The sequence below is a fragment of the Gracilinanus agilis genome, chromosome 6 (assembly GCF_016433145.1).
Source record: "Gracilinanus agilis isolate LMUSP501 chromosome 6, AgileGrace, whole genome shotgun sequence".
Lineage (NCBI taxonomy): Eukaryota > Metazoa > Chordata > Mammalia > Didelphimorphia > Didelphidae > Gracilinanus > Gracilinanus agilis.
This window is the reverse complement of record NC_058135.1, coordinates 241148803-241169740: the sequence shown is the minus strand read 5'-3', so window position 1 is coordinate 241169740 and position 20938 is coordinate 241148803. Positions and strand designations below refer to the sequence as shown.

At 42.5% G+C, this 20938-nt stretch overlaps 1 protein-coding gene across 1 annotated transcript in view; it reads right to left on the bottom strand.

Moving 5' to 3' along the window:
- Window positions 1-20938, bottom strand: part of MICAL2 (microtubule associated monooxygenase, calponin and LIM domain containing 2) — a 278713-nt gene that overhangs the window by 76569 nt on the left and 181206 nt on the right. Inside the window, exons 25-26 of the mRNA XM_044681829.1 lie at window positions 9595-9766; window positions 3837-4015 (exon numbers count right to left, since the gene is read on the bottom strand). Coding sequence (XP_044537764.1) covers window positions 3837-4015; window positions 9595-9766 — 351 coding nt within the window. The remainder of the gene's footprint in view (window positions 1-3836; window positions 4016-9594; window positions 9767-20938) is intronic.

Here is a 20938-nt window from a genome sequence, read left to right as displayed (position 1 = left end):
TCAGAATCATTTTTCAGAGAAGAAGCTCCATCCAGAGGTTTCACCAAACTGCCCCAAAGGGCCAGGAGTCAAAAAAGGTGAAGAATGCCTGAAATAGACCTTTATGATAAGGAATGTATCCCATGGATCATTGGAGCCAAAAGGGATCAAAGATGCTGACACTGAGCTTCTCAAAAGCAAATCAGCACAGGAGGAAAAAAGAAGCATCACTCTAAATCCCAGGAGATGAGGACATGTGTCACACACACACACTCACACACACACACACACATACACACTCACACACACATACACACTCACACTCTCCCACACATACACACTCACACTCACACACACTCTCACACACACACTTACACACACACACACATCACCTCCATCCTTTTTCTTTGTTCATGAAGTTGGATGAGTTTTTCAGGTCAAGGTGATTTGAATGTTGATGATAGAGAAGTGAGGGGAGCGGAAAGTTCCTTGCTACACATTGGCAGAAGAGTAGAGCTGGGCTATAGGTCCCCTTCTTCCCCCTCTCTCTACCTTCTATCACAACCACCACCCCTTTCTGCTAGAATTTCAGATCTACGTCACATTTGATCCTTGTCGCAGTTTTCTGGAATACTAGAGCTGAAGGCTCTCGGGAGGGCCTGACCCCCTTGTTTCACAAATGAGGGAACTGAAGCCCGGTGGAATCAAGGTGGCATCACCTCTCACAGTTACCTGCCTTTGCACCGGCTTTCGCCCATGCCTAGAGTGCCCTCTCCCCTCGCCTTGACCACAAAGAATCTCTCTCTTCTGCTAAGATTCAGCTCAAGCACCACTTTCTACAGGCCATCTTTCCTGATCCCCCCAATTCTACTTTCTCCCACCCAAAATACTCCATATTTAACTCCTTTGGATTGATTTGTATCTATTCTCTTTATTATTTCTTCTCCACGTTCAAATATATGTTCTTTTCCCTCATTAGAATGGGAGCTTCTTGAGAGAAGAGAATGTTTCATTCATTGTACTTGTATTCCCACAGTGCCTGGCACATAATAGATGCTTAATAATGGCTAAGACATTAGCCCACAGCAACCCAAGTATAATCATATTCTATAAATTTGCCAGGTATTAGGGGCAACTGGGTGGCTCAGTGAATGGAGAGCTAGACCTGGACATGAGAAGTCCTGGCTTCAAATCTGACCTCAGACACCTCCCAGCAGTGTGACCCTGGGCCAGTCACTTACCCCTCATTGCCTAGTCCTTCCCACCCTTCTGCCTTGGAACCAATACACAGTATTGATTCTAAGATGGAATATTAGAAGGTTTAAAAAATATTTTTTGGTCAGGATTCAAAGTCAAGCTCACTGGGCTTGTTTATAGATTTATAGTTTATAGATTCCAGTCTCTTCTTTTATAAAAATCAGGGAAACATTTGTTAATCCTCAATACCTCTCCTATTCTCTATTATCTGTCAAAGTGGCTCAGCAATCCTATTCGCTAGTTCTTTCTTCAGTTAGTTAAAGGGCTGGAAAGTCATGAAGAGCTGAATTCAAAGGATGCCTCAAACATTTATTTACAAGTTGTAGAACCTAGACTTATAAATGAGCCCTAATCTCCCACCATTGCTGCATGCCTTTTAGACACCTTCAACTGGATTTTCTGTAGGCATGCCAAACTCGACCTGCCCAAAACAGAGTTCATTATTGTTCTTCCCAATCCTTTTCCACTTCTGGATTTTCCCATTTTTGACCAGAGCAGAGCAGCCTGGTTTCTCATGTATAGGAGGTGAGGGAATAGTTGGTATCGGTCTTCAGACACTGCCTCCAGAAGGCACCTACAAGTGGGGCCAGCTTTGGACCTCTGTTTCCCTGTTTGTAAAATAAGTGGAATAAGACAGATAACTTCTAAAGTGGATGAGGAAGTGCAGTGTACTAGAAAGAATACACCATTGGAGTCAAGGGACTTAGTTGCTTTAGGTCAGTGGTTCCCACACTTTTTTGGCCTACCACCCCCTTTCCAGAAAAAATAAATTTTTAATTTTTTAAAAAATTTTAATAGCAATTAATAGGAAAGATAAATGCACCTGTGGTCATCACCACCTCTCTGGATTGCTGCAGCACCCACCAGGGGGTGGTAGTGCCCACTTTGGGAATCACTGCTTTAGATTGCTGTATGAACCTGAAAAATCAGTCCCTTCCCTTCCCAGTGCTCAGGACCTCAGTTTTCATTCCTGTAAACTGAAATGGTTGTTGTAGATCAGTGCTCCTCAAACCTTTTGGGATCAGGACCCCTTTATACTCTTAGAAACTATAGAGGAATCTGTGATTTGCCATGGTATATTTAAATCCCTTAGTTTTTCTTTCTTTTTTTTCTTTTAATTTTTTTTTAAACCCTTAATTTCTGTGTATTGGTTCATAGGTGGAAGAGTGGTAAGGGCTAGGCAATGGGATCAAGTGACTTGCCCAGGGTCACACAGCCGGGAAGTGTCTGAGGCCGGATTTGAACCTAGGATCTCCCATTTCTAGGCCTGACTCTCAATCCACTGAGCTACCCAGCTGTCCCCAAATCCTTTAGTTTTTAAAGAAGTGGTTTTTTTTTTTTGCCTCCCTGGCCCCCCCGAAAGGACTTTGGGGACGCCTCAGAGATCTGAGGGCTCTACTTTGAGAACTAAGGTCCTAGAAACAGCCTAGGCTCCAGAAGAGTAGGCTGGGAAAATGCAACTTTTGGCCACAAGGGGGCAAGTCTGCCCCATAAATGAGAGTGCTCTTTCACTGGGAAAAGGAGATGCTTGCACTGATCCTTTCCACCCATTGAAGCAGGAGTAAGGAACTGTGATGGGGCATTGGGAAACCCGAGTTCTAGATCAAATTCTACCACTCGTTTGTTATGTAGCCCTGGGTAAGTGAGTCACTAAACCTCTCTTGCCTTATTTTCCATGATCTGTAAAATGGGAATAATAATAGCATCAACCTTCCAGGGTTGTGAGCATCAAATGAATTAACCTTATTTTAAGTACTTTATTATTTGATTATTTGTATTATATATTATATTATTATATATATTGATATAATTTATAACTTTATAAACTTGGACTTTTAAAAAATTCTTACCCTCCATCTTTGAATCAATGCTATGAATTGGTTCTAAGGCAGAATGGTAAGGGCTAGGTAATAGGGGTTAAATGACTTGCCCGGGGCCACACAGCTAGGAAGTGTCTGAGCCCAAATTTGAACCCTGGATCTCATGGATCCAGACCTGGCTTTCTCTATCCACTGAGCCACCTACCTGCCCCCAATATGAACTATTTATTTAAAAAAATGATATCTCCTATGGTGATTCCACCTGAACAGTTCCTCTTTCTATTCTATCTGTCCCCTCTCCCATACTCGGTGCCCTTGGCTCTATTTTCCATTAGAATACAGAAAGAAGGGAAACTGAATGAAGGAATAATAGCACTTTATGGTTTGCAAAGCACTTTTTAGATACTATTTCTTAAGCCTCACAACAACCCTGGGAGATGGGTGCTATTATTATCCCCATTTCACAGTTGAGGAAATTGAGGCAAACAGAAGTTAAATGACTTGCCTAGGGTCATACAGCGAGTAACTAAGACGGGATTTGGTCCAAAAAGAAACAAAACTATAGAGAGTAGAGATTTGTCCCAGGTCACCCCAGCAGCATGGATTGGTTGAGCATGGATTCCAATCCAGGTTGATTCCAAAGGCAAGTGCTCTTCCTACTGTCCCACACCATCTCTCTCCTAGCAAATACGAGTAAAGCAGATCACAGCACCGGCTGGCATTTGGGAAATAGTTGCTGACTGATAAAAGCAAAAACCCAATGAATGAACAAATACTCACCATTTGCCACCTTTGACTCTTCAGGGCACCCAGTGCCTGGCCTCCTGTTCTGGGGAGGGGTCAGGGAAACTTGCCGTCGGAAGGGCTTCGGGCAGGGCAGCTGTTGAGACCTTAACGTCTTCTCGTCCCTAAACTGCATTTGGGAGGAATTATCCCCAGAATCCGATTCTGTCTCAGAGCTGTGATAAAAGAGGAAGGAAGACACATCCCAATAACCCCAAGGAGCCTGCATCCTCTCCTGTGGCCCTCTCGCTTCCATATTTCCCCCACCCCAATGCCAGGCCCCTCAATGAGGCTAAAGAAAGATTCTAAGATGTTGGCTGGTTCCTGAGAGAGCCCACAGGCTCATCGACTTAAAACAGGATGGGGCATCAGAGGTCTTTCAGTCCTCCCTGCTCACTTTACAGATGAGGAAACTGAGGCTCAGAAACATTAGGGATTTATTGGGACCACCCAGCAATGCCAAGTCTCTCCTTCCTCTACAGCCATCCATCCATGCTTCATTTCAGTGGGATCAGCCTAGACTCCTCCTCAACTAGAATTCAGTACCTTGGCTGACATGATAAGAAATCAGTAGTGGCAGAGGCAGGATCGGTGCTCCTGAACTAGAGCGGGGCTGTTGTCATGAACACTATCCTCCTGGTGGATAGAGCCCTGACCCTGGAGTCAGGAAGACCTCGGTTCAAGTCTAGCTTCAGATACGTACTAACTGTGTGACTGTGGGTGAGTCACTTAACCTCTCTTTGCTACAGTTTCCTCATCTATAAAATCAGAATCATCATAATGTCTACTTTCCAGGGTTGTTGTGAGGATCAAATGAGATAATAACTGTAACTGATAGTAACCCTTTGCAGAGTGCCTGGCACTTAGGAAGCACCATCAATAATGGTAACAACATAATAATGATAATAACAATGTTGTTATCATTATTATTATGATTATTATTATTATAAGTAGAAGTAGTTGTTGTAGTAGTAGCAGTATTATTATTAATAGTATTAGTAGTAGAAGTAGTAGTAGTAATTGTTGTTGTAGTAGTAGCAGTATTATTATTATTAGTAATAGTAGTAGTAGTAGTTGTAGTAGTAGAAGTAGTAGTAGTAGTAGTATTGTTGTTGTTGTAGTAGTAGTAGTAGTAGTAGTAGTAGCAGCAGCAGCAGCAGCAGTAGTAGTAGTAGTAGTAGTAGTAGTATTTGGTTTCTCCATTTTCTGGATTCTCTGGCTCCAAGGGTAGACTAAAATCCTAAAATCTCCTGTGAGGCTGAGCCTCCTTTTCTCTTTATATCCTTTGACCTCTCTGGTCTGGTTCAGGACTTTTCCAACTAGCCTTTACTCCAAGGAAAAACACTACATTCTGGGCAACTATAAAGAGAGCATCGTCAACTAGGGCCAGTTCTACCAAGGTCCACAGAGGGGAGTGCTGGTGTGGAGTGGGGGTGGAGGTGGAAGAGTTGGGGAGTGTTTGAACCCACATCTTCAGCTTCTCCATGTTTCTCAGCTTTCTAACCAAAGATTCCCATCATCCTCTGCCTGGCCTCAGGACTTCTTTTCTTATCTTGGACAGCTAAAGGTTGAGTCAGCTCGATCCTTTAATAAAAAATGAATCCATAATCAAAAGATTATGTCATTCACGGGAATGATCTTAGAGCGGAGCAGAAGAAAGAGGTTGGACTAGTAATATTAATGATTCAAAGTAAACTTGAAACTGGCGATGGGTGAATTGTATCCCCATTTTAAAGATAAGGAAGTCGAGGGTCAGAGAAGTCAACTGACTTTTCCACAGTCACACAACTAGTAAGTATTAGGGAAGAGCGTTGACTCCAAATCCTACTCTCTTTATTTTTAAAAACCTTTATCTTTAGATTCAATACTAGGCATTGGTTCCAAGGCAGAAGAGTGGTAAGGGCTAAGCAGTAGGGGTTAAGTGACTTGCCCAGGGTCACACAACTAGGAAGTATCTGAGGCTAGATTTGAACCCAGGACCTCCCATATCTAGACCTGGCTCTCTGTCCCACCAGCTTCCCCCATTCTATTCTCTTTCAACCAGGTTACCGCATAATCCATAGGATCATAGATGTAGGGGTTGATTTTTATAGATGAAGAAACTACAGGCATGGTGGTGATAACTTTCCTAAGGTTACATATGCAAAGAGTGGCAGAGGCAGGATTTGAATCCAGGTCCTCTCACTCCAGGGTCTGCTTTTCCAACTATGTCATTATGCCTCCATATACTAGTGTCTCTCTTTCCCTGGGACAAAAGACATGGTGTAAATACCCACTGGTAGCATCATTTCCACTGACCTAACAGGAGACATCTCCATGTTCTCCCTTTGTGTCTGCATTTGTGGAGAAGATGGCTGGTGTCTATTTGTTGCCTGTCTTGGGTTTGATGGAGGAGGTGGAAAGTGGTTTGCCCCCAAAAGCCTCAGAATCAGCCCTAGGGAGTAAGTCAGACAGCAGACTCCAAAGGAGGAGCCCTACAGATCTGCTTTCCCTGGGGTCTTCTCTACCACAGCTGTGATTCACTCTTCAGACCAGGGAGCCAGGGGCAGAGAGACCAGCAAACTGGACTGGGCCATCAAGAGACACTGAGATAGTTTGCAGAGAAAGAAATCCCAGCCCTCTGCCCTTTCTTGTTTCTCTTCCTTTGCTCTCATGCCTTTCCTTGGGAGCTGAATCAGTTGAAGGATATTACTCGAATTCTTCTTTTCTTCCATTGTAATCTCTGATTTCTTAGATTCATTTCAAGACTTTCGAAACAAAATTCTGCATAAAGCACACTGTAGTCTGACATTTCCCTGAGTTGTCCAGTGGGAAGACTTTTTTTTTCACCCTTTCCTTCTCTCTTAGAATCAATACTGTGTATTAGTTCCAAGACAGAAGAGGGGTAAGGGCTAGGCAATAGGAGTTAAATGACTTGCCCAAGGTCACACAGCTAGGAAGTATGTGAGGTCAAATTTGAACCCAGGACCTTCTGTATCCAGGCCTGGTGCTCTATGCAGTGAACCCTCTAGCTGTCACACACACACACACACACACACACACACACACACACACACACACACACACACACACACACGACACAGGAAGGCTTTCAGGATAGGTTCCTAGTGGTGGGCCCAGTCCAGCCCCAGCTGAGAGTCTGGGGTTGGGTCTAACCCAGTCCTAGTCTTATAGAAGACTGTTCTGTAACTTCCCTCAAAGGATGGTGACACAGAAAAGGGATTTCCCCTATAGGAATAAGCCTGGGCCACTTGAAAACTGGATAGAGATCCCTAGACTGGAAGTGAAGCTACCTGGTGCCCAGTTCTGACTTTACCACCAATTCCCTGAGTTGGGGCAAGTCTCTTCCCCAAGTGTGGTAAAGCAGAAAGCATGTGGGGTTTGCAGACTCCATTCCCACATCCAAATCCCAGCTCCACCACTGAACGCCTGTGCCAGGGACAGGCATTCTTAGGGAATGAGCTTTCACAAAAGCTTCCTTCTAGAAATTAAAAAGCCTTTATTTGGAAAGATAGGATTTGGGGGTGGAGGGGAGGGAGATAGGGACTGGACCTGTAATTTCATCACCAAGGGGAAGTCCAGGATGAGGAAATTACCTCTACCCATGTAGGTGCCAACCTTCTTTGTGTCTTCTTTGCAAATTCTAGTCTTAGAGATAAATGGCTTTCAGCAAGGAGAGTATGTATTCTCTCTATGCTCCCTATCCCACCTTTGTCCAGCTCTCTTTAAAAGATGACTTAGGATCATCAAGAGTCTAAGATAGGGGCTGCTAGGTGGCACAGTGATAGAGTGCCAGACCTGGAGTCAGGAGGTCCTGGGTTCAAATCTGACCTCAGACACTTCTTAGCGGGGTAACCTTGGGCAAGTCACCCAACCCCATACTTAGCATCAATTCTAAAACAGAAGGCAAGGTTTGGGAGGGGCAACTGGGGGAGGGAGGGAGAGAGAGAGAGAGAGAGAGAGAGAGAGAGAGAGAGAGAGAGAGAGAGAGAGAGAGAGAGAGAGAGAGAGTAAGAGTCTAAAACATGAGGAGAAAGAAATGGGAAAACAAAGTTCTAGGCTTTGGTTTGCAAGGGCTAGAGGCAGTGAAGAGGCAAGATGACCTCAGTTCAAATCCTGCCTCTGGCATTTAATAGCTGTGTAACACTGGGGGTGGCTCCAGGCTGCACTCCTGACTTCCAGACTTTTTCTGTCATACCACAGAATCCTCCTTACACCCTCTCTGAAAGTCTGGATCCTCCAAGATCCTTCATTTTAAGGAGAAGGTCCAGGTCAATCATGTCACCATTCTTCTCCACCCTGTACCCTCTCTAGAGCCAGCCCTCTTGCCATGCCCATCAGTTCCCTCTTATGCATTATCTTTCCAATTAGAACAAAAAGGACTTCTTATAGTCCTTGAAGGACTTGAGGGCACAGTCTGTCTGTCCTTCTGATAGAAAACACTTACTAATGCTTGTTTACTCACTTCTACTGTAAGCCTCAGTTTCCTCATTTGTAAAATGAAGGAACTGGTGTCGGTTATCCCAAAGGGCCCACCTAGCTCTAAATTAATGATCCAGTGAGGAAACTCTCTCTACTGATACAGTTTGGTTTAATATATTAGAGCAGTGGTTCTTAATCTTTTTGGTGGCATGTTGGGAAAGCCCCATGACCCCTCCAGGGAGCTCAGAAAACCCATGACTCCCATGGGCTCAATTTCCAAGTTGAGAAAGCTCATGATACCCTCTGGAAAGCTAGGGAAGCCCATGGAACCCTCTGGAAGACTGGGGAACCCCACAAACCCCTTCTCCAAATAATAGTTTTAAATTCATCAAACAACATCATAGGATCCCAAAGAAAGCCAATTATATTGAAACAAAGTTATCAAAATATTTATAAAAAATAGCTTCATGGATCCCAAAGTAAAGAACAATATCTTAGAAAGATTCCTAGAGCCCAGAGAAGCTCCAAAACTTGTCCAGGGTCACACAGCCAGTCTGCGTTCCTCCTTCTGAGCCTTCTTCAATATACGGCTATTTGTCCTCTTAAATGATTTAGGATTAATAATACAGGACAAGATGAAGAAGAGGTACTGGGAGTGCCAGGAATCAGTTTACAATGGACTAGAGGCAATGTGGCATAGTAGCTGGATGCTGGATTTGGAATCCACATGACCTGGGTTTGAATCCTGCTGCTGATGTTCATTTAGTTATATGTGCATTTGGGCAAATTATTGCCCCTCTCAGGGAGGAGGGGAGGAAGGAAGAGAAGGAGGAGGAGGCTAAGAAGTAGCAGTCGTTTTGCTAAATGAGTCATGAGGTCCTTTTGGCTCAGACAATTTATGATTAGCTCAAACAAGGACAAGTTCTTTTATTTCCAAACTCAATGCTGTTCTGTCTCTGTCTCTATCCTTCTGTCTGTCTGTCTGTCTGTCTGTCTGTCTGTCTCTCTCTCTCTCACACACACACACACACACACACACACACACACACACACACACACAGTATCCACTGATACACTGACATCAGTGGTAGATGGTCAACCACTAATAGCCTGGGAATGCCGAATAAGCCCAGACTGTCTCACGTGAGGTAAGGAGGGGACTTGTGGGCGCTATCCTGCCTGCCCCCGCTGTCCACAGAGTGACTCACTACTCTGGGGGGGAGAGGAGCACAGGATAAGGAGACCCACAGCCATGGGATTTTCCCTGCTCTCCAGCAGAGGGGATGGCTTGATCCCAAATCCTGATTGCACTTCCCCGTGGGGACATACCAACCTGCTGCCATCACTGGTGACCATGACACAAATGGCCAGGACGTCATCTTCATTCCCTTCTCCCTTGGGGCCGATTTTCACAGAGGTCCATTCTGCAGGGAACAGACCCCTCTGGCCATCCGCATCACAGGGTCCAGGGATGCTCTTTGGCTTTTTAGGGGAAGTTGGCTCATCTGCTGAGAGGAGAAAATCTGCTAAATAGACAAAGCAATGAAAAGTAGGCTCACCTTGGGATCCCACATCTTTGGTGCCTTGGCCCTGCAGGTTCACAAGATTATATCAAGAGAAGGGGTTTCCCCCCCGAGTTCAAATCTGGCCTCGGATACTTCTTAGCTGTGTGACCCTGGGCAAGTCACTTAACCCCAATTGCCTACCCTTATTGCTTTTCTGCCTTGGAACTGATAATTAGTATTGATTCTGAGATGGAAGGTAAAGGTTTTAAAAAAAAAGAGAGAAGGGACTGCAGACACACTGGAAGATGGGGGAGGCTTGTCCCCATCATACTCATCACATGTTCTCCATTCCTTCTGCAGCCATCATGAGATCCTCCATCTCCTTTCTGTGGCTCCTATCCTTCTACTCATCCTCCCCCCTTCAGGACTTCCTTCCATTGTGTGCTCTGTGGTCTCCTTCAAGGCACCGTATTTCAGGAGTTTATCCTGGGTAACAAGAGTGTTTGCTTTAGCTATGGGCATGGGCACAGACTAAAATGGGGCAGAGACCACAGAATAAAGGGCACAGAAACGAGTATTATTTGGAGAAGGATTTTACCTTTACCTTTGCCAATCAGGCTCACAGAATCAACACTGGCGATCCAAAGTCCAAAGTGGGCGGGCTACAAACTTGGCCCCTGCCAACAGGTAAGCCAGACATAGCTGTCCCCCAGGGGAACACCACCTTTAGTGGGCTGCCCTTAGAATTCTGAGCTGTATGGGATTGGTTACCTCTTAAATTTCCTTTCTTTTCTTTTTTAAACTTTTACCTTGAATTTTAGAATCAATTCTGGGTATTGATTCTTTTTTTTATTTTTTAAACCCTTACCTTAGGTCTTGGAATCAATACTGTAATATGGTAAGGGCTAGGCAATGAGGGTCAAGTGACTTGCCCAGGGTCACACAGCTGGGAAGTGTCTCAGGCCAAATTTGAACCCAGGACCTCCCATCTCTAGGCCTGGCTCTCTATCCACTGAACTAACCAGCTGCCTCCTCTCTGTATTGCTTCTAAGCCAGAAGAGTGGTAAAGGATTTCCTGGCTTTAGGTCTGGCATGCAATTCACTGAGCCACTAAAGTTTCCCCTACCTTAGATTTCAGCTCCTGTTTCAGAAGACTCACCTTAACTTGCATTCGCTATAGTCCCTGCCCACCAAAGAAAAATAAAAAATAATTACTAACAATTATATGTATATATAATTATATAGTCTCTGTGTGTGTGTGTGTGTGTGTGTGTGTGTGTGTGTGTGTGTGTAAAGAGCTTATGTTGGGAGGGGCAGTTAGTGGATAGGGCACCAGACCTTGAGACAGGAGAACTTGGGTTCAAATCTGGCCTCTGACACTTCCTAGCTGTGTCACTCTGGGAAAGTCACTTAACCCCCATTGCCTAGAACTTACCACTCTTCTGCCTTAGAAATGATACTTAGTATGGATTCTAAAATGTAAAGTAATGATTTTTTAAAAATTGTTTTAATGGTTTAAAAAAAGAGTTGTGTGGGAGAAGCTAGGTGGTGCAGTGGTTAGAGCACTGGGCTTAGTGTCCAGAAGATCTGAGTCCAAATCTAGCTTCAGCCATTTATTAGCTATGTGACCCTGGACAAGTCACTTAGTCCTGTTTGCCTTTTTTTTAAAGTTTTATAACAATAATCCTATGAAAAAGTTTCTAAATCCCTCCTGATTAGAGAAATGCCAATCAAAACAACTCTGAGGTACCACCATATACCTAGCAGATTGGCCAATATGACAGTAAAGGAAAATAATGAATGTTGGAGGGAATGTGGCAAAATTGAGACACTAATACTTTGCTGGTGGAGTTGTGAATTGATCCAACCATCCTGGAGGGCAATTTGGAATTATGCCAAAAGGGCTTTAAAAGACTGCATATCCTTTGATTCAGTAATATTGCTACTAGGTCTGTATCTCAAAAAGATTTTAAAAAATGGGAAAAGATCTGTTTATACAAAAAATATATATAGTTGTGTTTTTTGTGGTGGCCAAAAATTAGAAAATGAGAGGGTGTCCCTTGTTTGGGGAATGACTGACAAATTATGGTATATGATGGTGATGGAATACTATTGTGCTATAAGGGATGATAAACTGTTTGATTTCTATAAAGAACTGGAAAGAACTACATGAACTGATGTGGAGTGAAATAAACAGAACCAGGAGAACATTGTACACAGAAACTGAAAATTGTGGGATGATCAAATGTCATAGACTTTGATACAAAAAGCAATGTAATGATCCAGGACAACTCAGAGGGACTTCTGAGAAAGAATACTATCATCTAGAGAATGAACTATGGGAATAGAAATCCAGAAGAAAACATGATTTATCATGTGTTTATATGAGTATGTGATTTGTGATTTTGGTTTTAAAGGATCACTCTATTACAAAAATGAATAAGGAAACAGGTATTGACTGACAATACATGAATAACCCAGTGGAATTGCTTGTCAACTCTGGAAGAGGGGAGGGAAGAGGGGACAGAGAGAACATGAATCATGGAAACATGGAAAAAGCATGGAAAAAATTAATATATATTTTTAAAAGGAGTTTGATGTGTGAGAGCAAGAATATTGATATTAGGGGCATCCAGTAAAATGTAATGGATAAAATAAACACTAGACTTGGAGAAAGGGAATCCTGGGTTCAAATCTTTTCTCAGACACTTACTAGCTATCTGACTCTGAGCAAATAATTGATTTAACTTCTCTTTCTTTTCTTCTCTGGTTTCCCTGCCCTCAGAGGCTTTTAAATATTTGTCTAGAATCAAAGGTATTTCCCCCAGAAAAGAGAGGAGGAAGATTAAACCAGAGGAGGATACAGCAAGATGGTAGCTCTAGAGTTGGAAGGGATTTTAGAGGCTATTGAACTCAGTTCCCTTATTTTATAGATGAGTAAACTGAATCACAGAAAGGCTAAATGATTTGCCCAGAATCACATAGCTAGCGGGTATCTAAGGTAGCATTTGAACCCATGATTTCTTGACTCCAAATCCAGGGCCTTAGTGATTACACTATGCTGTCCCCCTTAACTACTGATTTCTACCAACTTAAAGGCAGAATAAATTTGCAGAGATAGAACTTCCAGGTGACTCAAAGGATACCAACTCCCCCCAATTCCCTTTGATGCCTCCTCAAAGCCTAAGTGCTATCTTTTTTCTTACTTTGGTGAAAACAGATGCATCTCCTTTCAAAGGGAAAATGTGAGGACTGCCAACATTACAGTGCAGCAGCCCTCCTGCTCTTAGAGATACAAAAAGAAATTGATACCCTCCAGTGTTCTTCTGTTTATAATGATCAATGCCCATGACTGCCTGTTGATAGTTATTCCCCTTGAAAGACAAAAATCCATGGGCAGCTAGGTGGTTCAGGTGGATTGAAGGCCAGGCCTAGAGACAGGAGGATCTGGATTCAAATCTGGCCTCAGATAAATTTTAGCTGTGTTATTCATGGTAAATCACTTAACCTCCATTGCCCAGCCCTTATTGCTCTTCTGCCTTGGAACCAATATACAGTATTGATACTAAGACAGAAGAGGAAGGAAGGAAGGAAGGAAGGTGGAACAGTGAAAGAAGGAAGAAAGGAAGGAGGGAGGAAAGGAAGGAGGGAGGAAAAGAAGGAGGGAGAAAAGGAGGAAGGAAAAGATAGAGGGAGGGGGGAGGAAGGAAAGGAGGGAGGGAGGAAGGGAGAGAGGGAGGAAGGAAGGAATGGAAGAGGGAGGGAGGAAGGAAAGAAGGAAGGGAAGAAAGGAAGAAAAAAGGGAAGGAAGAAAAAAAGAAACAAAAACACAAAGAAAAGACAAAAGTTTCTAATATATAGCATTTGAGCCCCAGTACCCAAGGACAAGGGAGGTTGGAGAAATGAAGGAGTTCTCTGATGCTACTAAGCAAGAACCCCTCCTTGGGCAGGGTTGCCCCTAGTGAGATTGGGGCCAAGGTAAATGGTATTATGTGTTCCTTATAGTTCTCCCATCTCTCCAATACACATATAGAACTCTTGATGAACTCAGATGGCAGGGAACATGGAGGGCAGCCTGGAAGGGAAGGCTATGACAAAGAGCTGAGGATGAGGTGCAGTGTAGTCCCATTTCTGCCTCAATGCCTAGTGAGGAAAAGAGAGATTGGCATAGGTGTGGTCAGGCAGGTTGGTATGAAGGACTGATCCTCAATTTCATTCGAACTTCAAGCCTTTTTTTCTTTAAAGCACCAACTGGTAAAATCACCTTCAGACGATATGGTGGTTTGGGGGAAAGCCTTGGATTTGGAGTTGAGAGGACTGGGTTAATGACTGGCTCTGCTTTTTATTACTTGTGTGTCTTTAGACAAGTTTCTTTCTAGGCCGGGTCCCTCATATATGAAATGAAAGAGCTGGGCTAGACTGATGTCTAAAGTCAACTCTACCTCTGGTTGACTCTTTAACTCCAGAAGCCAGCTGTTTTGCTGAGGCAGTGTCCAATTGACTATATACTTGGAACTTCCCAAATTGTGAAGATACTGAATTGATACCCTATAGTCAATGTTGCCAATGCACCAATGGGACTTGAGGAAAGCAAAGGGCCAGGAGCCTTTCAAACACTGAGAGAAGTATGAATAGTGGATAGAGCCCTAGATTTGGAATGATGAAGAGATCTGGGTTCCATTCCCCCTTGAGACGTTTACTAGCTATAAGACTGGGCAAATCACTTAACCTCTTCATGTCCTATGGGCCATCTACAAAATGGCAGCAGCTGTGATGGTTTCTACTCTGTGCTATGGAAGGTCTCTTCTAGGTCTGAAATCTCTGATCCTGTGATTTCCTTCAGTCTGGGCTGACTTAGGAAATTAGCTTTGCTGCCTGGCTGGCTACACAATGTCTGGCTTCCTCAGTGAGAAGGCTGTCAGAGGTCTACTTCTTGGGCTAGGTGGTACAGTGAATAGAAAGATGGGTCTGGTCTAAGATTGCTGCCTTCTGGGGACCCCTGACCTGAAAAGCAAGACTGAAAATAGTCTGATCTCTTCTTCCAATCCCCCTAGTGCTGTGGAGGTGCCCACTCCTTCCTCCCAGACAAGGGACAATTGCTGCATTTCCATTTTGTACAGAATGAAAAGAACCTTGAACTCAGAGTCAGAAGACCAAGGGTCAAATTCCAGCTCACATTTCCAAGGTTTTTTTCCCCAAAAAACTGCTCTGTAAGATAGAGGAAGGCAATTAACAACCCTGTTTCCATTTTAAAGACTGAGAAAACTCAGGCAAAGAGTTTTAATGACCTTTCCATGGTCACAGAGCTAGAAAATGGGTTTGTATCTTTTCCTCTTGGCTCCTGGTCTCAATGTTTTAAGCCCAGGGCTTAAAACCACATTACATTATACAGCAAAATTGCTGCTTTTGGAATTTATGCTAAATGTACGCAACTGTACAATTGATTATTTATTACTCAACTGACCAAGCTAGCCCTCTGAGACATAGTGGTGATAGCCAGCGCTTCTGGATTTCAGAAGCCACCAGCCAGGGAAAGCTCTAATCAGAGCTGAGGCATTGATTGAGACCCTGATTTCCCCAACCCTCCACACCCTCTCAATCCAAGAGGAGCTGCTCTTCTATTCTTTGGGAAGGTCCCAGTGTTCCATAGAATAGAGCCAAGTGGGATGTTCATAGAACTGGAAAGATGATAAGAAAACATTGCCAAGCTTCTCTGTGTGCTGCAAGAATTTTACTTAGACCTTGATGATCAGGGTTTGGGGAGTGATCAGGTTCAAAAGGGAGACATCTACAGAAGAATGATGGCAGGCAGGCCCCATGGAGGCCTTTTGGTTGGATCCATGATATAGACTGAAGTGTTGGGCTTGCTCGCTTTCTTCTGATTTTAAGGAAAGAACTAACTAGATGAACTTACATTGTTAATGACTTTTTCAAAACCAAGAATCTTAATTAATTGAAATTTCCAAAAAATAATAATAAAAAACAACCAAGAATATTGATATTCTCTTTCTGGGGGGAGTATAATAAAAAGGTAGTTTGATACAATAGAAGGAGAAAAAAAAAAAAGGAAGAACATTGGATTTGATGCCAAAGGTCCTGGTTTTGAATTCTAACTCTTCTGCTTACAGACTGTGTACGTCTGGCCAAATTGCACCCTCTGGGGCTCAAGATGCAAAGAGTATGTGAGTGGGGGGAAGGCTGGAAGACTCTTCTTAGATGGTCCCTTCTATGATCCTAGCCTGGTCAACCTAGGAAGAGGAGACCTCCACTGGGACCTTTGCCCTTCATTTTTATATGGTGCTTTACATTTACCATACGTTCATATCTATTACCTCAACTGCCCTGTGAGGCAGGAAGGGCAGGGTTATTACATCCAGTTTTACACATGGCATAAGCTGAATCTCAGAGAGTAAATAACTTTAGGGTCACAGGACTTAAACCTGGACTTAAAAATGAGCTCTTCTGATTGTCAAATCTTTCTAATAAACTGAACTGCTTTTCCAAACCAGATTAAATAAATTGAACTGCCCCAATCTCTCTGCTGACCTCCAATCTTGCCTCTCCAACAGCCTTTCAGACATCTCAAATTGGATGTATAGGAAACATTTTAAACTTTAACATGTCCAAATTGCAACTCATGATCATTTCCCCTTGAAGCCCTCCTCAACTCTTAACTTTCTTATTACTGTAAAAGGCATTCTTTCAGTCCCTCAAGGTCACATCTGAAGAATCATTCTAGACTCTTCACTATTTTTCACCCCACCATATCCAAAATGTTCCCAAGGCCTGCCCATTCCACCTTTGCAATGTCTCCTGATTACATCTCCTTGCTTCTAACACTGGCACCAACCTTGTGTAGGTCTTCATCACCTCCTGCCTCGATTGCTGCCATAGCCTGCCAAAGGGTCTGTCTACCTCTCCAAAGTCTCTCCCCACTCCAGTCAAATTACCATTTAGCCACTAAAGTGATCTTCCTAAAACTCATCTGATTAGGTCTCTCCCCCTACTCAATAAATTCCAGTGGTTCTCTACTGCCTCCAGAATCAAATCCTTTAATAACTTTAAAAAATCAAAGCTCTTCATAATGTAGCCCTATCCTACCTTGTCAGACTTCTTACTCCCTGCCATGTTATTCTCTAGTGACATTGGCCTCTTGGTTGTTCCACAAAGAAGATGTTTCATCTTTCAGGTCTAGGTATTTTCTCTGTGTGTTCCCCATGCCTTGAATATTCTTGCCCTCCTTTGCTACTGACCTCCCTAGCTTCCTTTAAGATCCATCTAAAATCCCATCTCCTCCAAGAAGCCTTTTGGAATCCCTCTTAATTCTGGTGCTTTCTCTCTGTTAATTATCTCCTATTTATCCTGAACAAAAGCTTGCCTTGCATATGTTTGCGTGCATGTTTTCTCTCCCATTGACTTCAAGCTCTTTGAAGGCAGAGATTGTCTTTGGCATTTTTTCCCTATTCCCAGCCCTTAGCATAATGCTCAGCCCATAGTAAATATTTAGTAAATATTTATGAAATTGAAAAAAAATTTAAAATGTACTAGCAAATGTTTTTACAAACCTTCAGGGAGATGGAAAAGGAAGATTTGCTTTCTTCTTTGATTGGCCTGTTCATTCCCCCGCCAGCCAGTCAAGAATTCCAAGGAATATAATAAATATTCCAGGTAGAATTGAGACTCTGTCCTCACAATCAGAACTCTCTAATTCTCAGAAAGTGTTCACCTAGGTTGGGGACAGGTATAGCTCCTTCTCGTATAAACCTGGCTCTTGGACCCACATAAGCACAGCCCCTGCATTATTTATTTTGGGCTGAAAGTCAGTGCTGTTTTATCTCCAGCAAAGTCCTGTCTATGGGCAGCAAAGTGGGAAACACCACTGTTGAGTTCATGGCATACGCCAACCTAGCTTTTCAAGCTGCATAGAAGAATCTTGTGGAACCCCGGACTGCTTTCTTGAGGACTTTCCCTGCCAAAGGATTCATTTCCTGAGACATTGTCCTCCAGCCCCACAAAGACTGTGCTGATTTTTCTGTGGCTTATGACAGGTTTCGAAACCAGTAAGCCATCAATGGGCGCTTCAAAGGCTATTATCTAGAGATGCTATTGTAATGAGATTGAAGAATATTTAACGGAGGGTTGGTAAAATGATGGCTTTTTGCACTACAACATGCATATCACTTTTAACTTTAATGAAAGTTAGGACCTTATATACTTCTTAGATATGTGTCCTTTAAGTCACTTAACCTCTGTTCACCTCAGTTTCCTCAACTGTAAAGTGGAGATAATAACAGCACCTACCTCTTAGGGTTGTTGTGAGGAACAAATGAGACTACTTGTAAAGCTCCTGGCATGTAGTAGGTGCATATAAATGTATTATATAAATATATGATATTCTATAGCTAATCACATAAAAAATTAATTTATTAAATTATAAAATTAATTATATAAGAATTTTGTATATAAATATAGTATATAAATGATTGTTCCCTTCTCTCTCCCTGACTCTTTTGTGTATTATTATATTATTTAATTGTTATAATATTACAGAGTTAGTGGTAGCTCTGAGATAACCAATTTGTTTTATTCTGAGACTTGTGCTCTTTCCATTGGTCCACATCTCCCTATGAATCCAAGTGGAGATCCATAGAAAGCAATCAGAGGAAGATTTGACAGGTTCTCTTTCCTATGGGTGGAAAGATCTAATTGCACAGGACAATTTTTAAAAATCATTTCTTTCTGTCCTAGTAACAACTCTAAAGACTGAAGGACAAGGGCTAGGCGATTTGAGTTACACATCTTGCCCAGAGCTTAGCCCACAGCTAGGAAGTGTTTGAGGGCAGATTTAAACCTAGATCTTTCCAATTTCAGCCTTGGCTTTCTATCAGCCAAGTTTCTATCTCTAGCAGCCTAGTTTCCCTATATGACTGAATTCTTGAGAGATTCTTCAGATCCCTTTCAATTGTCATTACTACCTCCTAAATTATTCCATTCCATTTAAGACAGTTCTAATTGTTAAGTAATTTCCCCTTATATCAAACAGATTCTGCCTTTTTATAACAGTACCATCCTGAAACTAAGAGTCTAATTTCTTATCTCATTCTCTTCTACACCTGTGGGCAGGTATGTGATAGTACACATTTAACAATCAACTCTTCAAAAAAAAAAACTACACCCTTCATACACACTTGTAAGTTTAGCCTGAAGTATTAGCATTCCTCTAACGCTTTCTGAAATCTAGATAATCAATAAAACAGTAAATCAGATGCTGATTCTGAGATACAAATGCTCACACTGAAAATTTAACAATCGGATCTCAGCTCTAGTACCCCTTGTTCTGAAGAACTTTAAGAATTTGATGAAATTAGTCATTCCCTCAACACTCTATAGGGTCACAGTAGGAGGTAACTATCATTTTCTTCATCTGGAACATTATACTTCCACTAACAAAGCTTAAGATATTCCATTCATGTTCTTTGGCTCTGATGTCATACTCTTGGATCTGACTGAGCTTGAAATCCAATAGAACACTTAGTTCCTTTCACTTGAACTGCTGGCTGGTCATATTTTCCTCATCCTGCATTCATGAAGTTGATTTTTTAAAAAATCAAGTGAAAGGACATTACCTTGAACCCCAATTGTATTTCAACTGCACAGGGAACTGAGGGTTTGTTGCTAATAATCCTTGGAGAAAACTCAGATGAGAGAGAAAAAAGTGACACAAACCTGCCATCTTGAATCTGAATTGTCTATTGCTCCCAGCTAATCTTTGCCCTTTTATCAAACTATCAGCTGTTAGTACATATTTCCATAACAAGTGTTGGTTATAATGGACACACATGTTATATATAACATGGCCTGTTAGAAGAACATTAATAGCATATACATCTCTCCTATAGGGGTGGTGGTGAGGGGACCTGGCCAACTACCAATACAGCCTGGACATAGATGGCTCTGCTGAGCCTAACACCAAGAGAGTGTAAGAGTGTACTAATTAATAGCATGTCTAATGTTGATAGTGGAAAAGGATAAGATGTCAGAAAAGAGAGCAGAGTGTCCTGTTGAGAACATTGGTAACATTGCTCAAATATTACCTTATGGTAATATTTCCTTTGTTAAATGCCCCAGCATAGCCCCAAGAGTCCAGGGTCCCAGCAAGTATAGGTGATGCCCCTAGCAGCTTAAGGGAAGGTTGAAGCCCAGAATCAGTCCACATATCCACATTTTTAGAAAAAAAAAATCCCACTTCAAAAGGAAGAGAGGAAACACTGAGGTTTACAAAGAACCACATTTATTTTCATTTACAGCATCAAATACCATAAATAAAGCTAAACAACGTTCAGGATGTGCAAAATACAGGGTTCTGTGTGAACAGTTAATTACAGAACATGTCTCAAAGTCACCAAAGGTCACAAAAATGTGTCACAGGAAGGTTGGGAAGCTAGAAAGGTTGCAGATGAGGAGGACAGAATCTTTGGTTGGCATTCTTTAGAGAGAAGAAGACTCTGCAACGGAAGATAAATGAGAGGAAGGTAGCACCAGCTGACAGTTTAAAAAGGCGGAACCAGGCCAAGAGCCCATCCAGGGCCAACATGCATGCTTTCAAAGGACCTTGGAAACAGTGATGTACTTCCCAGGATGCACAGGCAGGGGCAGATATTCAACAAAGCAGGGTTAAGGAAGACCTGGCTCTCTCTGTCTTTAAGAGAACAGCTCAATTCATTTCAAAAAGAGTACATTCACAGAGGCTGCTTACTATCACCAACAAGTACATTGGCAGGGAAATGGCCTTTTGTGAGGACCCTGAGGACCTTCCAGGCTCCTTAGCTCAGCTGTTGCCAGATGTGGCCTGACTGAGTCCTTGACAGCCTATCCCTAGCCTTTGAGACTTGCTGCTCTAGACTAAACTTCCTGGGCTATCTTAGTCTTTCTGCTCCATGGTGGAAAGCTCCATCCATCCCTGGCAAAGCCTTGTGACCATAAAGGAAGCACATGAAGTCCCCAAGGCCCCTATTGTGGCTTAAGAAGATGGCTAAGATGGGACTGCTATTATTTTAACAGAGCTTCAAATTATAGTGTATTTCTTGGCTGGTATATATATATATATATATATATATATATATATATATATATATATATATATATATATATATACATATACATATATACATA